Source organism: Drosophila subpulchrella, unplaced genomic scaffold (genome assembly GCF_014743375.2).
Source record: "Drosophila subpulchrella strain 33 F10 #4 breed RU33 unplaced genomic scaffold, RU_Dsub_v1.1 Primary Assembly Seq354, whole genome shotgun sequence".
In the NCBI taxonomy this organism is placed as follows: domain Eukaryota; kingdom Metazoa; phylum Arthropoda; class Insecta; order Diptera; family Drosophilidae; genus Drosophila; species Drosophila subpulchrella.
Genome location: NW_023665577.1, coordinates 4,276,673 through 4,297,199, shown reverse-complemented (window position 1 = coordinate 4,297,199; position 20,527 = coordinate 4,276,673). Strand labels below are relative to the sequence as shown.

The following is a 20,527-nucleotide window of genomic DNA, read 5'->3' as shown; positions in this document are numbered from 1 at the left end:
ATAAAATTGTGCCCTCGCCACCCATAAAGAAAAATATTGTACCATTTGGCTTGAAATAATCTTCCTTCACCATGTATCTCTAAATAGTAGTTTGTACTGGATTTTTTGTAATATAATATTATAATGAGTGTTACCATTTTGAAAGTTCGTGAATCCTTATGAAAGTGATCCAATTTCTGTTCGATCCATCGGAATTCAATAGGTTCCTTGATGCATTGTATGCTAATGATGAATGTACTGAAATAATAAAAAACTAATTTGCTGTTAAACATGGCTGTTACTACTGTGAACTGGTAATGCAGTTTTTTTTAACTTTTTTAAAGAGTAGCTTGAGCGTTTTTAATAACAATTTAATGCTTTGAGTTTTTACGGTGAAAGTAAAACTATTTAAATAGGCGCAACGAATTATTGGGCTGTGTGAGGAAAAGTAGCTCCATGGCTTATCCAAAGAAGAAGTATATTTAGAACCTAAAAACTTCCAATGCAAAGATGCATATCGGGTTCCATACTTATTTCCGCTTGACAATAATATGCAAAATAATAAACCGCCTCTGCATCCAACGTTTTTCTAATGGCAGACTTCCCGTGTGATATTCTCAATCGAATTTGAATTCCATTTAATAGACAGATTCTTCAATGGGGTACTTCCTTCTTACGCTTCTGAAAAGAGCTCAACACGTGTTCCAAATAAAAAAGAAAACATCAATCCCTTAGCAGTTCGATTTTAATTAGTCCCATCTCTCGGCCGGAAACGCCACTCCCTCAAGACAACCCTTGAGAAACCGATGGAGAATTGCTGAACACTTGCACACCGAACACGTACCAAGTGCGGCTCAACAGGGGAAACGAAGGGTTAACACCGGTGGCGGGAGTTTTTCTACTCCAGATAATAGACAGGAAAAGCGGAAAATTCGTGACACTACAAAGTGGTTTATAGGATAGCCGAATTCGAAAAAGGAACTAATAAATATGCGGGCTCGAAATCATCAAAAGAATGGCGAAAGGATGTGCGTGTGCAGTACCTATTTGCATACTAAAAGGAAGTGGTAAAATCCAAAAGACAATTCTTGCCAACTAGCAGATTTAATTGGATTATTAAGATAAATATTTAAAAAGGGTTACCGAACAAAATGTAATAGCCAAAAATTACCTCCTATTTTCAGGTCATCTTTTACGATTCGGACTGGAATCCCACGGTCGATCAACAGGCCATGGATCGGGCCCATCGTTTGGGCCAAACGAAACAGGTGACCGTCTACCGACTCATCTGCAAGGGAACCATCGAGGAGCGGATTCTGCAGAGGGCCCGAGAAAAAAGCGAGGTGAGTGATCGGGGGACAGGAAACCCTACCAAACCGCAAAACTCTTCAAGTTGCTCGGTTTTCCTTTTGTTGCGTCGCATATTAGGCACGTGCTTTGTTGGGAATTAAAAACCCTCCTAAAAAACCGGAGCATTGTTGCGCCTTTGGGATTTAAAAAAAAAAGTGCTCAATGCGAAACACGAGCACTTGTAGTTGGGATTAAAATGGTTTGGGTTGGTAAACCAACACCGGAAATTAATTATACAATTGGATAGGCGACATTTTGGTTACGCCTCCTGTGTTCTGTATAAGTTGGAGAATTTCTTCGCTTTCTTGTGCATTTATTGGCTTAATTACCAAACAGAAATCCCCTGATTACCATATGAAAGTATTTCGGGCCGACAAATAAATAGTTTAGGAAGTGAGGAAACCCTTTTGGCGCTATCCCTGTTCTTGAACGAGTTTCATTTCATTTCCTGCCTTGCATTTCTAATCGAATATTGGTATTTTCTCCCCCGAATTTCAGATACAACGCATGGTCATAAGTGGCGGTAATTTCAAACCCGACACACTCAAGCCCAAGGAAGTGGTATCATTGCTATTGGATGATGAGGAAATTGAAATGAAATGTGAGTAGATTAGCGATAGATATGGATATTACTTGAAATTAATTATTATTTATATATTCTTTATGGACATTAGATCGCCAGGAGGCCAAACTGCAGTCGTCTTCACCGACTCCAGCAGCAGCCACGCAAGGCGAACGCAAGAGACGACATCCCAATAAGGTGAGAACGATTTGCCCCAAAGACAATCTGGTTAGAACCAAACCAAACGATCTGTGGGCCATTTCATGCATGATCCAGGCCGACTGCCTAATGGCTGTTTATTAGACCAAGTTTGCACTTGCTACACGACAAGTTTCGTCTGCGCTCCCTAATGAAAGTAAATGATCTTTTGAGTGAGGTTCAAATTGCGAGTGCGTCCATATACAGAGAGCAGAAGCGAGGAGAGGCCCGGCTCAGTTGTTCTTGGCCTATGGCATTGCATTGGTGGTCATGGTCACGTGATTCATGCAACATCACAGCACACACACACAGACAGAGAAACGGCAACAAAGACAATTCAATTTGCTACAAAACTCAACTCATCGTCTTGGCTGGTCTTGGTCTGCTTCATAGCGTGCTTTGAACCTACTCCATGAGCCATAAGCAATTGCACTTCCAGCCGACTATATTCATTCATCCAAGTGTCGTACACATTAAGAAAATGCTAAGCCAATTGGTCAAATCTTTTGAATATATAAGAATAGTAAGTTGGAAGTATCCTTAGTCCTTCTATGATAACTTAGGAGTATTACATTTAAACCAAACTCTCTTTTTAGTTATGGTAACCTCTTATTGAATACAAGTTTTTATTCTTAATGACTATTATCCTAACATTTAAAGTATCAAAAATTAATCAATTTTATAGAATTGATTAAAAATTTTCCAAAAACAAATTTTTTTAAATGTTTCCAAGACCCTTTTAAAAAATGCAATTATTTTATTTCATACTTTTTACCTTTAAAACTTTGAAGATGCTTTTTCAATAATCAAAAATGGATGTGCCATATATGAAAATGTAGTACCTAACTAATGTTACTATATTTATTTCCCCTTGTGTACTCGAACTCCCCACTAGAGATACTTCATACTTACTCTCCAAAGCAAACACTTTGCTTTTACCCTACTTGGACTCGCAATCGCTGTCTCTCGGAGACTCTTTTAAAAAACAGTTTCAAGTGCTTTTTGGTTCGCTTTGGCTTGGATCGGATCGGATTGGTTCGGTTTGGGGTGCAGGCTCTACTACTACCAACCACCTCCAAACTCGGGCCCTGACTCTTCTTTGTGTTTGGTTTTGTTTTTGTTGGTTTCGCTAAATGATTTTGTGCGTTCAATGGAACACTGATTATGGTCTGGTGCTGCCGATGTTGCTTCTTCTGGCTTTGGGTCTGGCTCTGGGTCTTCGTCTTGGTGGCTTCTCTCCGTTTTTGGTTCTACGACCACTGGTGTTGCGCCTCCTTTTAGTTAGTCGAGTCCACTCAAGTTCATATGCCACCAGCCGACACAATGCTATAATGGCACGCAGTCATATCCCGAATCCCCTCGTCTCGGGGTTTTCAATTCATTTACGGTCGGAAGTTCAAGTTTCCAATGCGCGAATAGTACTTTTCATGTTTTCAGGTTAAGTGCAGCAAGCGTCTTCCTTCCTCTGGGCCTTTCGATTGGAGAGAGGCATTCATTTGGAACAGATTCTACTGTGCAAGATTTGTGTCGCAGTTGTTTATTATGGAACGGTTTATTTTCTTTACTGATATAATGATATATAATTTGAGCGAGTGCTTTACGCCCAGTTGGTTTTATTGGTGGAGAAATTGTAAATTATCCAAATGAGAACTTTTCTTTTAATTCGATTTTAATAATTATGTATGATCTATATTTATTATTACCATAAAATTACTTTTCTATTTCCATTTTAAAACTTTAATCTTAAACACGTTTTAATAAAAACTTTTTTCACTTCCTCATCAATCATATTTCTATAACATCTTGGATATTTAATTATTTTGCCTAGAACTCTCTTTTAATTGAATTTTAAGCTACCACAATTTTTTCTCATTTCGTTTTAAACTTTAACAATGAATATCATTAATTTTTGAACGATTTAACAAGCAGCTGAGTGCATGTAGGAAAATTGCTACTGTTTTCCCAGCAATTGACTAACAAAATCTGGGCAAAATGTATGCAAAACTCTTTACCCTACTTCCGAACAATTTCCTCAAGCATGGCAATTACCAGAGAGAGGCCCACCTTCAACCCCCGAACACGTCCCATTTTTAACACTATCCCTCCGCTTGACCAGCCCATAACTCAAGTCTTAGTTTTGTTCAAGTTTGGCATGAATGATTTTTATGCCACACACCAGAAGGAGGGGGAGCTGAGATAACTTGGCATAAATTATAAATGGTTTAAAGAGGGGAATTCTCGGGCCAGTTAGAAGATACGAACGATAAGCAACCGTTGAAGAAGACGACGACCAGCAGATATATCTCATTTCCGTTGGCCATTAAAATGCTAATTGATTTGATTGTTACATTTGAGAATTAAGGTATAACTTTTTTATGTTATCAAATTTTATTGTCTTAGGATGTAAATTTGGGTGGCACCACCATCGTGGCCACTTCGACAGCCCAAAATCCCGACGACGATGTGCCCAGTTGCAGTTCGGGGGCAAAGCGCCTAAAACTGGAATCCGAGGAGGACTTTATCGACGTGGGCATTACGTCATCGGCCTCGAGTGTTGGCACGGATAGCAATCATCCTACCCTCAGTCAGGAGACCTATGTGCCGGGAGCAACCTGTGTCCAGCAGATGGACAACGATTCCGATAATGAGGCTCTGGTGGTTGATGGAGATAGCCCCACGCTGATGGGCCAAAACGAATCCATGAGTGAGTACCAATTGTCTTTTTTGTGGATGGTTTAAGGCCTTATAAAGTGATCTGCAAATAGTATTATTGGATTATTTATACCACTATGAAGTAGGGGATAGTTTTTTTTGGTTTAAAATTTTATAAATCTGATTACACTGTGTTACAAAATTGGATCTTCATTTATTTACCTCGATGGCTGATGAAAATTTTATTCTTTAAAACTAGCGTATGTTATGCTATTCAATTCGTCCAATAGTATGATTATATTAAAAAAAATATTAACAGGAAAAGATAAATTACAACTACTTTTAAACTTTTAAGTATGAAGGACGTTGGCACTATTATTATGTTGACCGCGGCTGTATGTCTATGTCTTCTTTTGATTATAACTCCCTTAAAAATCAGAATCTGTCCGTATGGGAAATTTTTGGTAAACACACACACGATTCAAAGCGAATACGATTTTCTAGCATCCATCGAGGTAAATTTTTTGTGTTAAACAGTGCTATCGATAACTTGTTAAAACTGTGTCTATGACTTACCCATTAAACTTACAATGTCTTTAAATATGTGGGTAGCAAAAATCGCAGAGACATCTCACATAACATAAGCTTGATTCAAATGTTTTGCGACTTGTGGTTAGGTTTCCTCCCGGCAACGATCACTTTTTTAATGATTAATAACTGAAGTTATTTGGTAATCACCAGCAAATATAGAGGCAGTCGAAAATGTGGTCTACCAACTAACTTGCCACAAAACTGAGAGCATGTTGGTTGTTATGAGTTGCCAATTGCATGTGGGATGTGCAACGATTGCAGCTTGTTAGCTCATGCGATTTGCATTCGAAAACGATGAGATGGGCCGTTGAGGAGGGGGTGAGGCCAGGTGACTGCAAAGCAGAAACATTTCAAATTTGTTTAACAATTAACCAATCGAAAGTACAAGACGTTGAAAAGTAGGCAACGAGCAAAAAGCGGCCGTAACAGCAAAAACAAAATGTGATGTGAAATCGCGACAAGTGCAGCGTCAGCAGATCGAAGTTGCAAGTTGCAGGTTGCACGTTGCACGTTGCAGCAGCAACAGTTGCCGGAGGAGGAGACTCGCAGCAACTAGCAGTTTCGATGGCATCTGCGACTTGACCAGTTTGCTGCCCGTTTGTTCGGTTGGCCAAATTGTGGCACACTCACTGATTGGCCTGCAAATTCGCTGGCGAACGCAGCTAATTTTGCCTATGTCCCCGTTTCATCTTGTTACTGCAAACGCGCGTCTGTCGCTTGATAACGTTTTCATTTCGACCTGATGTGGTTGTGGCTAATATTACCAGTTCAACTCCTGTCTTATTCGCCATCTTGGGAGACAGTGATGCCAGTTTTGAGTGCGGGACAAACTAAACTATAGAGTGTGGGAATAGAAAAGTAAGCAACAAATCGTAAAAATCATTAGAACAATATTTTATCTTTACCTCCTTTTTATTTTAACATTTAACAATTGACTATACTATATACCTTTTATAACGTTGTGTTTAGGTTCTTATTTGTTGTCTAAGAGAAAAATTAACATGAACTTTAATTGTTGGGAAAGGCAAATTCGTTTTCTAAATGTGATGTTTATTTTAAGAACGACATCTCATTATCAGTCGTGTGTTAAATTTAGTTTGACATGCCTGAAAAAGAACGTTAAGTTTTCAGTTTCATTTTGACCGACAGATAAAATTAACTTGATATTGAGAAACTACATTTTTAACATGGCGTTGATATATCGGCCCTAAATAAAAATATTTTTATTGTTAATTTCAGTAATTATAATTTCTACAGATTTGTATAGATAATATTTAAGGATAAAATACAGAATTTTTTCAGACTTACTAACACTATTAAAAATTGGAAAAAATCCCAAAAAAGGCCATGTTGGCATTACTTTTTCGAGATTTCCCAGACGTACAGTGGTCGGCATATGTATTTTGACAAAATAAAAGTTAAGTATACTCATAACTTGAATTTACTTCTTGTAAACTATAGGCATCAATGGAAAGGTAATTTCAATGCCGTTTGAATGATACAATACATTTCTTTACCCATTCAGTACTTATTGAAAAGGACAAATTTGTGTAAATCAACTTTTAAATTTTTTTTTCAAACTTTTTTCCTCGACTTGAAAACTTAAACTTTTTGATGCAAAAAGTTTCTTCAAACAAAAATAATAGTAACTGCAAAAAGAATTTTTCAAAAATCATTTTCCTTATATTTTTTATGATTTTTTGAAGGTGACAATGTCGGAAAAAATTTGTATGAAAAAGAGAAAAATATGGCTCAAATGCCTGTTTTTAAGCATTTTCAAAAATTCATAAAAAATATAAGGAAAATGATTTTTGAAAAATTCTTTTTGCAGTTACTATTATTTTTGTTTGAAGAAACTTTTTGCATCAAAAAGTTTAAGTTTTCAAGTCGAGGAAAAAAGTTTGAAAAAAAAATTTAAAAGTTGATTTACACAAATTTGTCCTTTTCAATAAGTACTGAATGGGTAAAGAAATGTATTGTATCATTCAAACGGCATTGAAATTACCTTTCCATTGATGCCTATAGTTTACAAGAAGTAAATTCAAGTTATGAGTATACTTAACTTTTATTTTGTCAAAATACATATGCCGACCAGTGTACGCAAACCAATTTAATCTGAGCGAAGTTGATTATGTTTGGTTCGCTTGTCACTTGGCGTTTGGTTTTTGTTTTGCCTTTGGTTTTTGCTTAGCATTAAAATGCCACAAAAAATCCAAGGAAAGCCGAAGAAAGACGGGAAGAAAAGAAAAAACAGACCGAATTGCGGCTCATAAATAATTTTTTATGTGCACAGGGCTTGGCCAAAAGACTTGGCTAATTTAATCAATGAGCTCACGTGTTGTGGCTACATAAATTGCCAATCCGAGCGGGTTTGCTCTTGTTGTTTTGATTTCGTAATGTTAACCGACATTTATTTGCTGTTTATTAGTATGTCGAAGAAAAATGAGAAATTGTCATGAATCCAGTGTTAGACGTTTTACTGTTGTAATTCTTTGAAATCAAATACTTCTTTGCGCTTCGAGCGTAACTAAAATATTTACTCAACTGCATTCCTTGGCCTGAATTACACAGAAATAAATATTTATTAGGTGCAATTTTTTTATACAATAAAGACGTAATGAAGATCTAGAAAACAATTGATATTTTAAGTGTCTTTCTTAACTTAAGAAAAATAAATAATAAAATAAATTTATAAGATAAAGCAAGAAATAATCTGTAGTTTTAGGCTAAAATGTATATTTTCTTTTTGTGTAAAAAACGAGTGGATCAGAGGGGAGCTTAATGTTATACTGTTTTTTCCTGCGCTGCAATTGACCACATTTTTCTCTTGCCATCATTCAAATTTCCCAGTGCGTGCACCACTTTTTCCTTTTCCATTTAATTGTCTTGTGTAACACAGAGTGAAACAGTTTCTTAATTGGTGCCATTCAATTGGGCCACGTGCCAAATGTGCAACTTTCACATGGGCCAAAGATAATGCAACATAACTAAGGCGAAACACTAAACGCTGTCATTACTCCACCCGAATCAAATATTCATTAGCCCAGCCCCTCGTAGATCATAAGATCCTTGTCCACTTTGTCAGCGGAGCTTGTGAGACATGAAAATAATTAAACCAAAACACTTGTTTTATACATACACGTATATAAATCGAAACTCTCAGGGAACAGCGGCAAAAAAGTATCTCATAGAATACAAGTTAGCCATGAGACACAATTACGATGCGAATCTTAGCAGCAAATCAAAACTGCGAACAAAAACTTTGATTGGCCACAAAAATTCACACAGACGTAGGTAATTACAAAACCTCAAAAAAAAACCATTCTCGAATGCCAATCATTCAAAGGCATACGAAAAATGTGCGTTTTGCTGAGCATTCTGAAGAATTCAATCATCAATTGCATAGGCTCGGTTTGCTAATGGTTCGATTTCGGCCCAACTTGCTTATAGCGCAGACTTTGGCGCATAAATTTACACCTTATTGGCCCCCATAGCGCCCATAGCCAGTACGTGCCGCGGATCTCGGGTAACCCCTTCCCAACATTCGATTTGGCCAATTGCAGTTGGCCACTTGTCAGCCGGCCGGCTCGAAGCTCTATAATTAAAGTGGTTTTGACTCAAATTGGTTAATCTTATTTGCAATGTGAAAATGAAACGAATCCGCTTAAGAATTCGTTTTTTAACCGAGTGCTTGGGCTTTGCATTGCTTGGATTTAAATGCGTGAATTTTTAATTGGCCATCGAGTAAAAAAGGAAATAGTTGTGTTTAAATATTTAAGCTTTGATTGATTGCAATTGGAATTTGCGTTGTTTGACGCACGGTGTCTATATTTTGTAATATGTTAAAATTAATAAATAAATGGTTTATTATAATAATATTTTGATGTAGATTTTTTAGCCTTTAATTAGTTCACATCATTTGAATTTCTAAGAGACGAAAAATTTTCTACACGGAACTAATTGACCAAAATAGTTAAAAAACAGAAAAACCAATTTAAAATATAGCCAACGAATAACCATAAGAAGCTACCCTACTTTTATTTAACGATTTGATGACGGTCCAATTTAATAATAGAAAAACCGACACCGAAACCAAAAATAAAATAAGTGCCCTTCAATTACAATTCTCTTCCACTACGCACCCTTAATGTTTTCCGAAAAAAGAACATACTTCACGCCACTTGGTGTCTGCCTTTTTTTTAGTCATTCCCTTTGGGGTGTTGCCCAGTCACTATAAGTATATACATTTTTTAGAAGACGGCTCCACCAGGAAAAGGGAAGGTAGGACCATCTGCCCTCGGGTTTTCGGTCATTAGCTAAATGTAGCGTAAAATTGCCGGCGTTTCCGTTAGTTCGAGTCGCATCTGTGGTGTCAATTTCACACATGTTATGAGCACTTTGCGGTCGCCACAGATTGATGACTCCTTCGAGTCCTTGTCCTTGCCATACAGCTAATCCCCAGAAAAGTTCCGGCCCGGAAGTGCCCAGTGAAATGCTTTTGAGGGACCGTGGCTTTCATTTAAAATTCATGCGGCAAAGCCAGACAAAAATCTCTGTGTGGCGGCGACAAGAAATCATGACAATGGCAGCGAAGGCCATGATGACCACTGCTGAACCCCATCCTCATCAAATGCAACACGCTGCCGAAGAAGACGATGATGAAGATGGGCGACACGGCCAGCAGAGACCACCACTTGAAGCCAACCCGGCCAGAAGGCGGAGACAGCGTTAGAAAGGCCAGAACGAGTATCGCAGGCATACGACGACAATCGCCGGACAAAAAGTGCGATCGATTGCAATGCGCACCGAATTTCAATTGGCTCCAGGAGCGGACCCCATCGATCGTGGACTTGGACTCCATGCCGGGGAATACAGTTGCTGTTTGCTGTTTGCAGTCTGCAGTTTGCAGCTCGGATCTCGCAGTTGGCCATCACCAACTGGCCACGAAAGGAATTGGGTTATGACCTCGAATGCGTGTCGCCACGGGCAATGCCACAATGCATCTGCCTGGAGCCCCTGGCTTTCATTGAACCATGGGCTCGTGATTGAGCCGTTTGGGTTTCATTCGCGGCATAAGAAACCCGCAAGTATCTTTTACATTTTTCAAGTATTGTGCCGAGCCCCGGAGAAAAATGGATTCTAAGGAATGTCTTTTTTCAAAGCTACAATTCTATTGTCTTCAAGCTTACAAGAAAATAACTCCTTCAAAGAGGATTTAAGACCCGTTTACTTTGGCCTAGAATTTTATAATCTCTATCTTTTTACAATAATGTATAATAGATTTTTTTGTATTTTTAGTAATCTTTGTTTTAGTTTTCAATTTAAAAAATTTTATAAAATTTCAATTTAATTGAAAACAACCCTCGAATTGAACAAGATGAAATTCGGTGCCAAGATGTTTCCAAAAGTCGATGAAAAAATCAAAAAACGCTCAATGAAAATTCATAAAAAAATCAAATTCAAGAGTAAACCATTTGGACCCTTATTTGATCTTTGTACAAAAATTCAAAATCATGAAGACCGCGATAAGGCTCCGGGCTTCGACGCAGGAGTGGTGCGATCGGAACTCTAAACCCAAGTCTCCGGTAGTCACTCCCCTCGTCCGCCCGGAACCCACACGGTGGCAAAAGCCGGGACCCATGGGCCGAAGTGAGTGGGCCAACTTTCACAGTAGCTATCAAGTTGATGCAATGGCCAGTGCAGCTTTACGTAAAGAGCAAAGATTACGGGGAGGAAAGCAAAATCCAGAAAGGTAATATTTAAAGCTCTTAGGCAAGGAATTTTTAAGAGGCTTATATTCAGCTGAAAATTATTTATATTAGCTGAGTTAACCATACTCTAAAAATTTAATTTTGCTGAACAAAATGTTTGCTGTTAAGGAACAATGAATTACCATTACTTGCTGGTATATTTGTAGGAACACGTTTTAGTAATGTATTTTCAAAAACTTCCTTTTAAATGAAGAGGGAATTTGTGTTATTATATTTTTAAGACAAACCTACCTAATCTCCCACTAGAAATGGAAAAGATAGCAAGCTGACTTCCGAGGATGAGGACTTTTTGAGAGAGAACCAACAACGGATGAGTATGCCACGTTGGCAGCGTGGAAAGTACATTCCACCGACGCCGGAGGAATTTCCCTATCGACCTCATCTCACTGGTCGAAGGACTCCACGTCCGGAACGCGGTAGACCCGTGAAAAAGCCAACGGTTCCGTGCTGCTTCCAGCATGTGGATCTCGAGAACGAGTTCTGGGCCAACATGCGATTCCCTATCTCCCGGAAGGCACTCGTAGCCTGTCCCAGCAAGAAGATCTGTGAACTGTCGCGACCACGCCAAATACCTCGAAAACCTCACTGTTCGGTGCCCATGAATTTCGATGATCAGATGCCCAAACGCCGGAAAATGTCACCGCGGCAGTGGCGTCATCATCTCCAGCGCCTTGAATTTCTATCCAAACCAAATCCACGGGTTATGGCGGATCTAGTTTGCTGCTGCTGTTGGAACAAACAGATTAATCCTAAACTACAGATCCGTTAACTGAAGAAATAGGAATTCCGTTCTTAGTTGATGGAACTGTAGTAAAGGATTAATCAGTTAAAATATACTTAAAATTGCTAGGATGGAAAGATCATATAAAATCTATAAGCCTAAATAAAATAATAAAATACTTAACATTTAACAGTAGGCTTCTTAGAGTCACTCGGAGAAGTAATCTCCTTGTGATCAGACAGTAATCAGACAGACAGTCGTAAAGCAACAGCTTCAAAATTTAAAAAAAAGAGTAAAGGCCTAAAAAAATTATAAAAATGACAACTGAACCTTTCTTTGGAACCTACTCGGGTAAATCGAAGAGTACAGAACCGTCGATAGCGCCGGTAGACTCCTATAATTATTTCGAAACGGAAGCGGTAGCATTAAAATCAAAGGCGCAAGTGCAACCGCAACAGCCACAGCCTCCCTGGGCGGTATGGTGCGACCGGAACTCTAAGCCGGTGAACCGAAAAAGGCCCCGTGTGATGCGAAAGCTGACCAAGTGGCAGAAGAACGGACCGATGACCAAAAAGGACTGGAAGCATTTTTGTGCCTGGGCTGCCTTCCGAGCAAGGCCCAGAGAACCGGAGCTCCAAAAACCAGCGAAACTCCCGTGCTTGGCCAAATACCTGCCCTGCGCCCGAAAAAAGCGCCAACTGGACGAGGATGAGATGCGGGAAAGGATGCTGATGTTGGCCAAACCCCGAAAGATCACTGAGAAGTACAATTTGACAGACCGACCGCCAACCTACTCCCCGGCGATCATTTGGGGTAAACCACCGCATCGCGATCCCGGCAGACCCTTTGAACCACCCTACGTTCCCTGCTGTTTTCCCAACGACGAACTGGAGGGCGAATTCTGGGCGAATCTAAGGTTTCCCGTCCGGCAGGCAGCCCTCTTGGGCAAGGTTACGCCCCGCATCCTGAGTCTGGCCAAACCACGGATGTATCCACCATTTCCGCACTGTCCCATTCCGGAAAAGGTACCGGATCCGTTGGATGTTCCGCCGCCACCAAGGAAGAAGTTCACCAACAGGGAATGGCGACTGCACCAGATCCGACTGATATATCTATCCAAACCGGTTACGAGAAAGGATATGGATTACTTATTTTATAGCATTTAACAACCTCTGCTGCTCTCTGTATTTGTCCAAGTCGAAATTTATTTATTAAAGCTTATTCTGGACTCTATATTTTGTTTGAGATTCCCTAAGGGTGTTAGGTGGGCGTATTTAAAATTTCATTTATAGTACTTCGGTCAAGCCCAAGGACTCTTTTTTGTCGTCCCCATTTCACCATAAATACATTTACTAGACTTCATCTTTTAAAATTATATAGAAAATCAATAATGGCAGAGATTTTGTTATACATGTAGTTATACATATATATAGTACGAACTGTATAGAATAGATAATAGAATTAAAAATATCTACTGAAATCTACAAACTATGCAGATGTTCTGGGAATTTTTAAATCCTTGGCACTAAAGATTTTTAAAATTTGGTGTTACCCAAAATGTTTTGCACAAGTAGGCGCCCCTTTAGCAATCAGTATGATTTTATAGCTCAACCCGTTGAGAACTTTACTATTTTATTAACCCCCGCCATAAGAACACAAAAATTTGATATTTTTTCAATTAGATAAAGTTTGAACCTTTGCTAAATTTTAAGTGATTTTAAATCTGTGATCGGGTCACCATGAGCATCGTGCAGGAGGACACTAAGGCGAGTGTCCTGAGCGTGGTGAAACCGCCACCGAGTTGGGTGGAATGGTGCGAGCGGAATGCCAAGCCGATCCAGCGTCGTCTGTACCGGGAGAAGCGCTATCTGACCCGATGGCAAACTCCGGGACCGATGAAGAAGGCCCACTGGAGGGATTTCTACGAGTGGGCCGCGACCAGGGCCATGCCGAAGGAACTGCCGGAGCCGGTCAGGCAGCCCATACCCTGCTTTCCAAAGTATTTGCCATGCGCTAGAAAGCCACGAGTTATCGATCCCGAGGAATTTCAGGAGAAGGTGGCCAAGCTGGCCACGCCACTGGAACGGAAGATGACGCCAAAGCACCAGTATATTTACCCAGTTCATCCGTACTCCCCCATAATTGTCTGGGGTCAGCCACCCCAGCATGATAAGGGACGACCCTTTAAACCCCCGACGAAACCCTGCTGTTTTTTTAATGCGGACATCGAGGACAAATGGTGGGCCGAACTGCGCTTTCCCATTCGAAAGGCCGCTCTGAAGGCCAGGATTACTCCTCGCATCCTCAGCCTGTCGAAACCGAAGATCACTCCGCAATTCCCACCACATTGCTATCATCCGGAGCATATCTACGATGTCCTGACTGTCAAGCCGCCCCCGAGGAAGAAGTTCACTCCCCAGGGATGGCGACTCCACCAGATCCGATTGCTATATCTCTCCAAGCCGGTCTCTCGACCCGAATACGAGTATTTTTATATGTGATTTAGAGTTATATGGCGTCCAAAGTAACTGTTTTCAATGCAATATAATTGCTTATGATTATAAATATATGATGTGGTAAAGAAACGTAAATTTTACGTTGTTATCCTCTTAGAAACTGTAGTAATAAAAGGTTGGATCTTTATAATACCTTAAAATAATATCGTTTAGTTCTTAGGGATCCTCTCTACTGTTTATAAGGTATTTCCATTAATGTGTATGTTCAAAACATTTCAGTTCTAAAGATTCATATAAAAATCCACTCTGAGAACTTTAGTACAACTGAAATAAGTATACCCATTCTCTTCGGATTGCCGCCGACTTTGGCAAATCCGTTAAAAAATTAACAATTTCCCACAGATAAGAATCGCAATTTATACGACTTTTTATGGCTTACAGTAGCCGGCAGCAACAACAGCGAAATGTAATCTAAGCCTGCAAATCTGAGGAGGAAGAGGAGGGCCCGGTGTCCGGGAAAAAAGTGCCAAGGAGCCAGAGATCCACAGATCCAAAGAGCCACTTAGTCATGGCCGGCGCATTACAGTCAAAGGTGAGGCCTTTCGAGCCGAGATTCCCTTCTTTCACTTCGTTTATCAGGCGTAACAAACATGCGTCACATTGACTTTGGCACCGGGCCCAGGGAGCTAGGATCAAGGTTCACAAATGATCATCAGTCAAATCAATTAGATAATTGAATGAATGATTTGTGAAATCCGATTATGCTCGCCGGATTCTTGCTTCTCGTCTGCTGCTGGGCTGAGCTTCCTTCTCTTATACTGCTTATTTTTTACTTCCCGCTTTTTTTTTTGTCATACATTGCTCGCTGCAATTTCGTTGTTGGTATTCCTTTTGGCCTTTCGTGTCAATTGGCAATATGGAGAGGGCCCAGACGAAGTAAATGTAACCGACAAGCAGCAGCAAATCAAACAAAAGCGAAAATATTTATTACAATCATAAATACAACTGGGGCGAAGGGAATACTTGCTATTGATAGTAGAGCCTGAAGTTCGGTGGGTGTACGAGGGGCGTAGTGTCAAAGGATTTTTTTGAGAACTTTTAAGGGGTTACAAAAAGTCCTTTCGGTTTGGTATGAAATTGCATATTTTAAACCTTTGTTTTTGCTTACGATAAATAGTGTTTTCTTAACAATATAATATTTTATTTTTTAATAATCTCTACTATAATAAATAATTTTAGTTCTTATTTTCGTAGTTTTTTTTTTTAAGTTGTTCTTTGAATACTTTAAATATCAACTTAAGAAATTAAACATTTAAACTCTGGAATATTTTTAAAGTATCTCTCCCTCACCTTCGTTTTCATAAAAGGCCATTTTTAACCCTCTATTCAGCTGTCATTCCCTAATAATCGCGCCTAACCCTAGCTAGACTTCATCCATCAAGCTCAACATTTTCATTTTGCCTGGTATTTTCCAGCATTTCCCCTCGCCCCTGGTTGACAGCTGAATTATGCTAAAAAGCGAAACTTTGGTTGTTGCTGGTGTTTTTGATGTTTTGCTGCAATGCCGCGACGTTTGACCGAAATACATGCCAAAAGCAGCAACAAACCAAGAACAAATTGCCAAAAACACAACAAAAAAACCTCTTCTGGGCTGTGTGAATTGCCTTGGATTGAATATTATTGATAAAACTTATGGCTGGAAATCCAAAGTTCAGTTCAATAATATTGCAATGCCGTTCATGTTGTTCTCGTTCTCGTTGTTGTAACAGTAAAAGTAAACCCTATAATTAAAAGGAGACAGACTGCTATGGGGCCTCTCTCTTTCGGGTCTATAGAGATATAGTAGAGTTGGGGACAACATAGCTTGTATCTGGCAGACAATTCCTCTGGCGACTGTCGATGGCGATGATCACTGCACCGACTAGACAATAATGTCGATCTCATGAGGCGATGATCATCGGATTGCTGCCTCTGTGATGATGCTGTTGGCACTTGTGTGCGTTGCATACCGAAATAGCTGAGCGCCAGGTACTGTCGCCAAACACCAGACAAGATACACTCGTACCTAACAACAACTGGGGAAATAGAACCAGTAGAACAACAACATTGTTGTCTGACAATGTTCGTCTGCCCGCTGATTGCAACTTTTTTGAGCCGTCGTTGTTTATTTGTTTGTTGTCTCTGTTTTATTTATACAATTTACAGTTAAGCCGTCGAAAGTCGGTGACATATAACTATTGAAATAGATATGTTTAACCCTAGAATTGGCAATCTTCTAGTTGAGTTGTTATAGGGAACTTGTAAATACATAGTTAAAGATAGCTGTAAAAAAAATTTATATATATATATTAAGATAATGGATAAAATTAATATTAAATATTAGAAAACCATGTACAACTAATATTTGGTTTTTAAATGTTACACATTTAAGTTCTAAATTTCCCTATAAATTCTTTAGACAATCTAATTTATATTTTTTACAATATTATAACATTTTTCTTCAATCACTTTGCCAAGAACAAATATTTGTAAAACTGTCTGTGGGTTAAGAATTCCATGTAATATGGAAATATGGCACTCCGCTTATTTATTCCTTGGCATTTCGGTGAAGTCTGGGCCACGATAAAAGTTGAACTTGTTTGTTGCTGCCATTCTGCCATTGTCTCTGGGGCATAAAAAGTAACACGTTAAATGGGCGAATATGGTCATGGCACAAATAACGATGGTGCGGATCGTAGTGGGTGCTGGCTTTTAGAGAGATCTCTGTCAGGAAACCCAAGAAGGGATCTCCGTCAAGCAGCCGGCAAAAAAGAAACCCATGCCATCCTTATTAATTAGTCATTTGGGCTGGCGAGCCATAAAATTGTGGTAAATGTAACGAAACTCCCATTTCAATGTTTGTTTTTTGTGTTATATATTGGGCCAGATGTTTGTGGATTCGGCCCGACCGCAATTAATCAATACCGAGTCACCTATAAATTTCCGCTTTCCTTGCAGACTTCCTCGGCGACCTGAGCGGCATTTCGCCGATGCGGCGACGTCACCACCCGCGCGGCACCAAACGCGGACGTCCGAGGGGCAGCACGCGGCGCGGCGGCGGACACGGCTCAATACCGCGCGTGCTGACGCCGACGCAAGCGGCGACGCCAGCGGTACCGGCAACGCCGACGCAGGCAGCGGCGGCAGCAGGAGCGGGAATGGGATTGGGATTGGGAACGGGAGCGTCTTCACCCCTGCCGCAGCAGGAAGTAAGTGGCGGTGGCGACAACGCCGGCGTCCCGCTAAGCGAAGAAGGTAAGCACACTGCCAGAAAATATGTATGGGCTATTAGATAAATTAAATGTTCATACTTCACAGAGAATGTTTAATTGAAGTACTGAAAATCAAAGCACCTTCCTTGAACCTAAAGAAAGTCTATCTAAAAAATCTTGGCTACTAAAATCGATACTTATAAACATTTTTTTGTTTTTTAAAATAATACAAAAACCAAGATTATAATTTTTAAAAACTTGCTTTAATTTATAATTATTATTAAAGAAATGGCGACTTAAATCAACTCTCATATATAATCATTTTATAAAACTAATACATGAGTCCAAAATATAATTTTCAAAAATGTTTATTTATTTATAACCACTTGCCATTTTTTAGCAATTATATTATAGGCATCCAAACAATTTTAATTTATTTTAAAAATGGAAGTTTTGATTTTGAACACTTTGAAAACTGAATTTTAAGCGGTTTTTGAAAAATGAAACTAATATTTGAAGAAAAACCGAAATCTGATTTCAAATAAAGATAGTTTGTAAGTAGTTTTTGCAGTGAAGGTTCCTTCCTTCCCGACACGCAACTCGCACTCCCCAAGAAGTAAACCCTCCGCCAGGATTTCCCCCTCTATTGAATCGAGTGTCACTTGTCGCTAATCGCTTGTCATAATCACGTTTATCGCTGCCTTTTCCGGAACAAGTATTTTCGGGTACTCAGACCAGTCCCCTCCCCTTTTGGTGGTTATTATCGCCAGAATACTTTGTGGTTGATCTACCGGTCCCCCTTTCGTTTTATTCCTTTTTTTTTTTGGATAAGGCTCGATTACAGCCCGCAGGAATAATGCATCCACTTTGTGGTACGTGACAATTTTAACGCAGTACCAGGCGTTTTTACATTACATAAACATTTTCAATAATGCCCCCCCTCAAGTAAATACATCCAGATAAAACTTATTGAAAGTGCTCCCCTTTCAGTCGTTTGCAAGTCAAGCAAATATTTGTCTAAAGATTTACATCTGGCTGCGTTATCATTTCCCCTTGTCACTTCCTCACATTTCAAATTGACTCGTACAAATGAAAAAACGACAGCTAATTTGAGCATTAATGCTTAGACCATTCCCAAAAACACGTAACAATTTAATTTATAATTCCGCAAAGTAATTCACATCTGTGACTTGGTGAATTTCCCGAGTTTAAAGTCAAATAAATTCGGTTTAAAGGGACAGAAAAATTCTGCAACAAAGTGGCAATTTTCAGTTGGTTTTACAAGCGCACGACAAATGATAATTGAATAAATCCGCTTAAAATCCCAGACGCCAGACGAGCGGTGCGGGGCACACGTGACAGGAACACGTTCCTGGGCTGTTGGCCGAAAATGGAGACATAATCGCAATGGCAAATACGCAACGTTGCATAAATTAAATTTGAGCAGCAGGAAAGTAGGAGGGCCAGAATGTTTTTGGGGGGACTTTTGGCAATTAAAAATACCACAATTGCATGCATTGCAGGCAGAAACGAGTAAATGCCAGGATATTATGGAACGTGCGGTGACAAATGCCAGGGGAATTAGCAAGAAAGTTGCTTATCCTTTGTTCAACTTGATCTGCTCGTTTTCCATTCAACTAATGGAATCTGAACGGAGTTGCAGTACAGCTTTGGCTGGCAGATGTAACTTTTGTGCATCCGACCATATTTGTTTTTAATTTTAAAGAAAAATGTAGTCTCTTGAACATATTATAAGGCTATTTTAGAGTACTTAAATAAGTTGTTCAATGTATATTTATTTAGTTCCTATTTTCTTTATAGTTAATTTTAATTATTTACATTTTTGAAAGCATTTTCTAAAGCACTTAATTCTTATTCTTTCCGCAGAATACGGTTCCAGTCCCTCTGGACAATCGCCAGGAGTGTCCGGCAAACGCGGACCAGGACGACCCCGTTCCAAGACCGCCACGCCCATTAGTCGAGGGACTCGCGGAGCTCCACGTGCCCGTCGACCCATGGGTCCATTGCTGGTGCCTCTGGGTCGGAGTCCGGATGCCACGCCCCCCAGCAGCAGTCCCGCCACAAGTCGAGCACCCAGTCCCTCAACAGGATCTCATGCTGGCGGCGGTCAGGAGTAGTTCCTTAAAACATATATCCATTTGAATGACAAACATAATAAAAATCCAAATATTTGTTCTAATTTGTGTCCTTTTCTGGGTCTATTTATGTTGTAAAGATACTATAGATTAGATTATATTGTGTTCTTTACTCAGTAATTGACTTTTATCTAAGCTTGATTTCCAAATTTTTTTTCCATTAATTACAGAAAACTTTATAGAACCCTGATAGATTTTCTTTCGTTTATATGGGTAATTCATTTTCATGAGGCTCAATTTATTTTCTCTGCCTTTTGAAATTGTTACCATGTCATTTTAGTGTTTATTAATCAATGGTTTTATAGTCACTATGTAAAGGCTTTCATTTATTTATAATTATTGGACATGACAGCGAATACATACATCAAAAAGTTGTTTATCAAATTTCATAGGGGAAGGTTTCTTCCTAGATCTGGGTTAAATGATAAATTATTGCTTATAAAATAAAAACAAGAATTTACAAATATATATCTGACGGTTCTCTTATCTATAGCCATTTTAATTTTTTGTGCTTTTCTCATCCCATTGTTTTGTTAATTAGTAACAAAATGGTTCCATTTTATGGCTGTTGCAATCATAAATTAATAAACTTGTAAAACTGTTGGAGAGCATCCGTTGTCACTTGTCGCATTAGCCTGACTTTTAATCACGAAGGTATTCACGCATCAGCCGTTAGAATAATTGCAGACAGCGGAAACAAAACCATCAAATGGGAGGTGTAATAAAAAGTTAAATTCGAGTCAACTAATTTTTAGTTGTAATCAACACCGCCGACGCGTCGAAATTAGCGCAACAATCGAGCATACGCAGCCAAATAAAACTCGTAATTAAATTAAGGAA

General features: G+C 39.3%; 4 protein-coding genes and 1 long non-coding RNA gene across 5 annotated transcripts in view; 4 read left to right on the top strand and 1 right to left on the bottom strand.

Annotated features, from left to right (window-relative positions):
• LOC119559829 (chromatin-remodeling ATPase INO80) overlaps positions 1-19,731 on the top strand; it is a 38,922-nt gene extending 19,191 nt beyond the window's left edge. Inside the window, exons 9-14 of the mRNA XM_037872922.1 lie at positions 1,164-1,322; positions 1,828-1,930; positions 2,004-2,089; positions 4,490-4,793; positions 17,278-17,574; positions 19,419-19,731. Coding sequence (XP_037728850.1) covers positions 1,164-1,322; positions 1,828-1,930; positions 2,004-2,089; positions 4,490-4,793; positions 17,278-17,574; positions 19,419-19,669 — 1,200 coding nt within the window. The 3' untranslated portion in view covers positions 19,670-19,731. The remainder of the gene's footprint in view (positions 1-1,163; positions 1,323-1,827; positions 1,931-2,003; positions 2,090-4,489; positions 4,794-17,277; positions 17,575-19,418) is intronic.
• LOC119559836 lies at positions 5,533-6,410 on the bottom strand. The gene is made up of 3 exons (XR_005220970.1): positions 6,238-6,410; positions 5,963-6,167; positions 5,533-5,664 (listed from the first exon to the last, which is right to left on the bottom strand). It is a non-coding gene; the product is annotated as an uncharacterized LOC119559836 (long non-coding RNA).
• LOC119560153 lies at positions 10,721-11,872 on the top strand. Its single transcript, XM_037873507.1, has 2 exons — positions 10,721-11,084; positions 11,350-11,872. The coding sequence occupies exons 1-2, from the start codon at positions 10,846-10,848 to the stop codon at positions 11,870-11,872; spliced, it is 762 nt and encodes a 253-aa protein (XP_037729435.1). The 5' UTR covers positions 10,721-10,845.
• LOC119559834 lies at positions 12,057-13,057 on the top strand. Its single transcript, XM_037872929.1, has one exon. It carries the CDS (start codon positions 12,142-12,144, stop codon positions 12,988-12,990), a length of 849 nt encoding a protein of 282 aa, XP_037728857.1. The 5' UTR covers positions 12,057-12,141; the 3' UTR covers positions 12,991-13,057.
• On the top strand, positions 13,439-14,480 carry LOC119559835. Its single transcript, XM_037872930.1, has one exon. The coding sequence runs from the start codon at positions 13,564-13,566 to the stop codon at positions 14,323-14,325; it is 762 nt and encodes a 253-aa protein (XP_037728858.1). The 5' UTR covers positions 13,439-13,563; the 3' UTR covers positions 14,326-14,480.
• Positions 19,732-20,527: the final 796 nt, after the last annotated feature.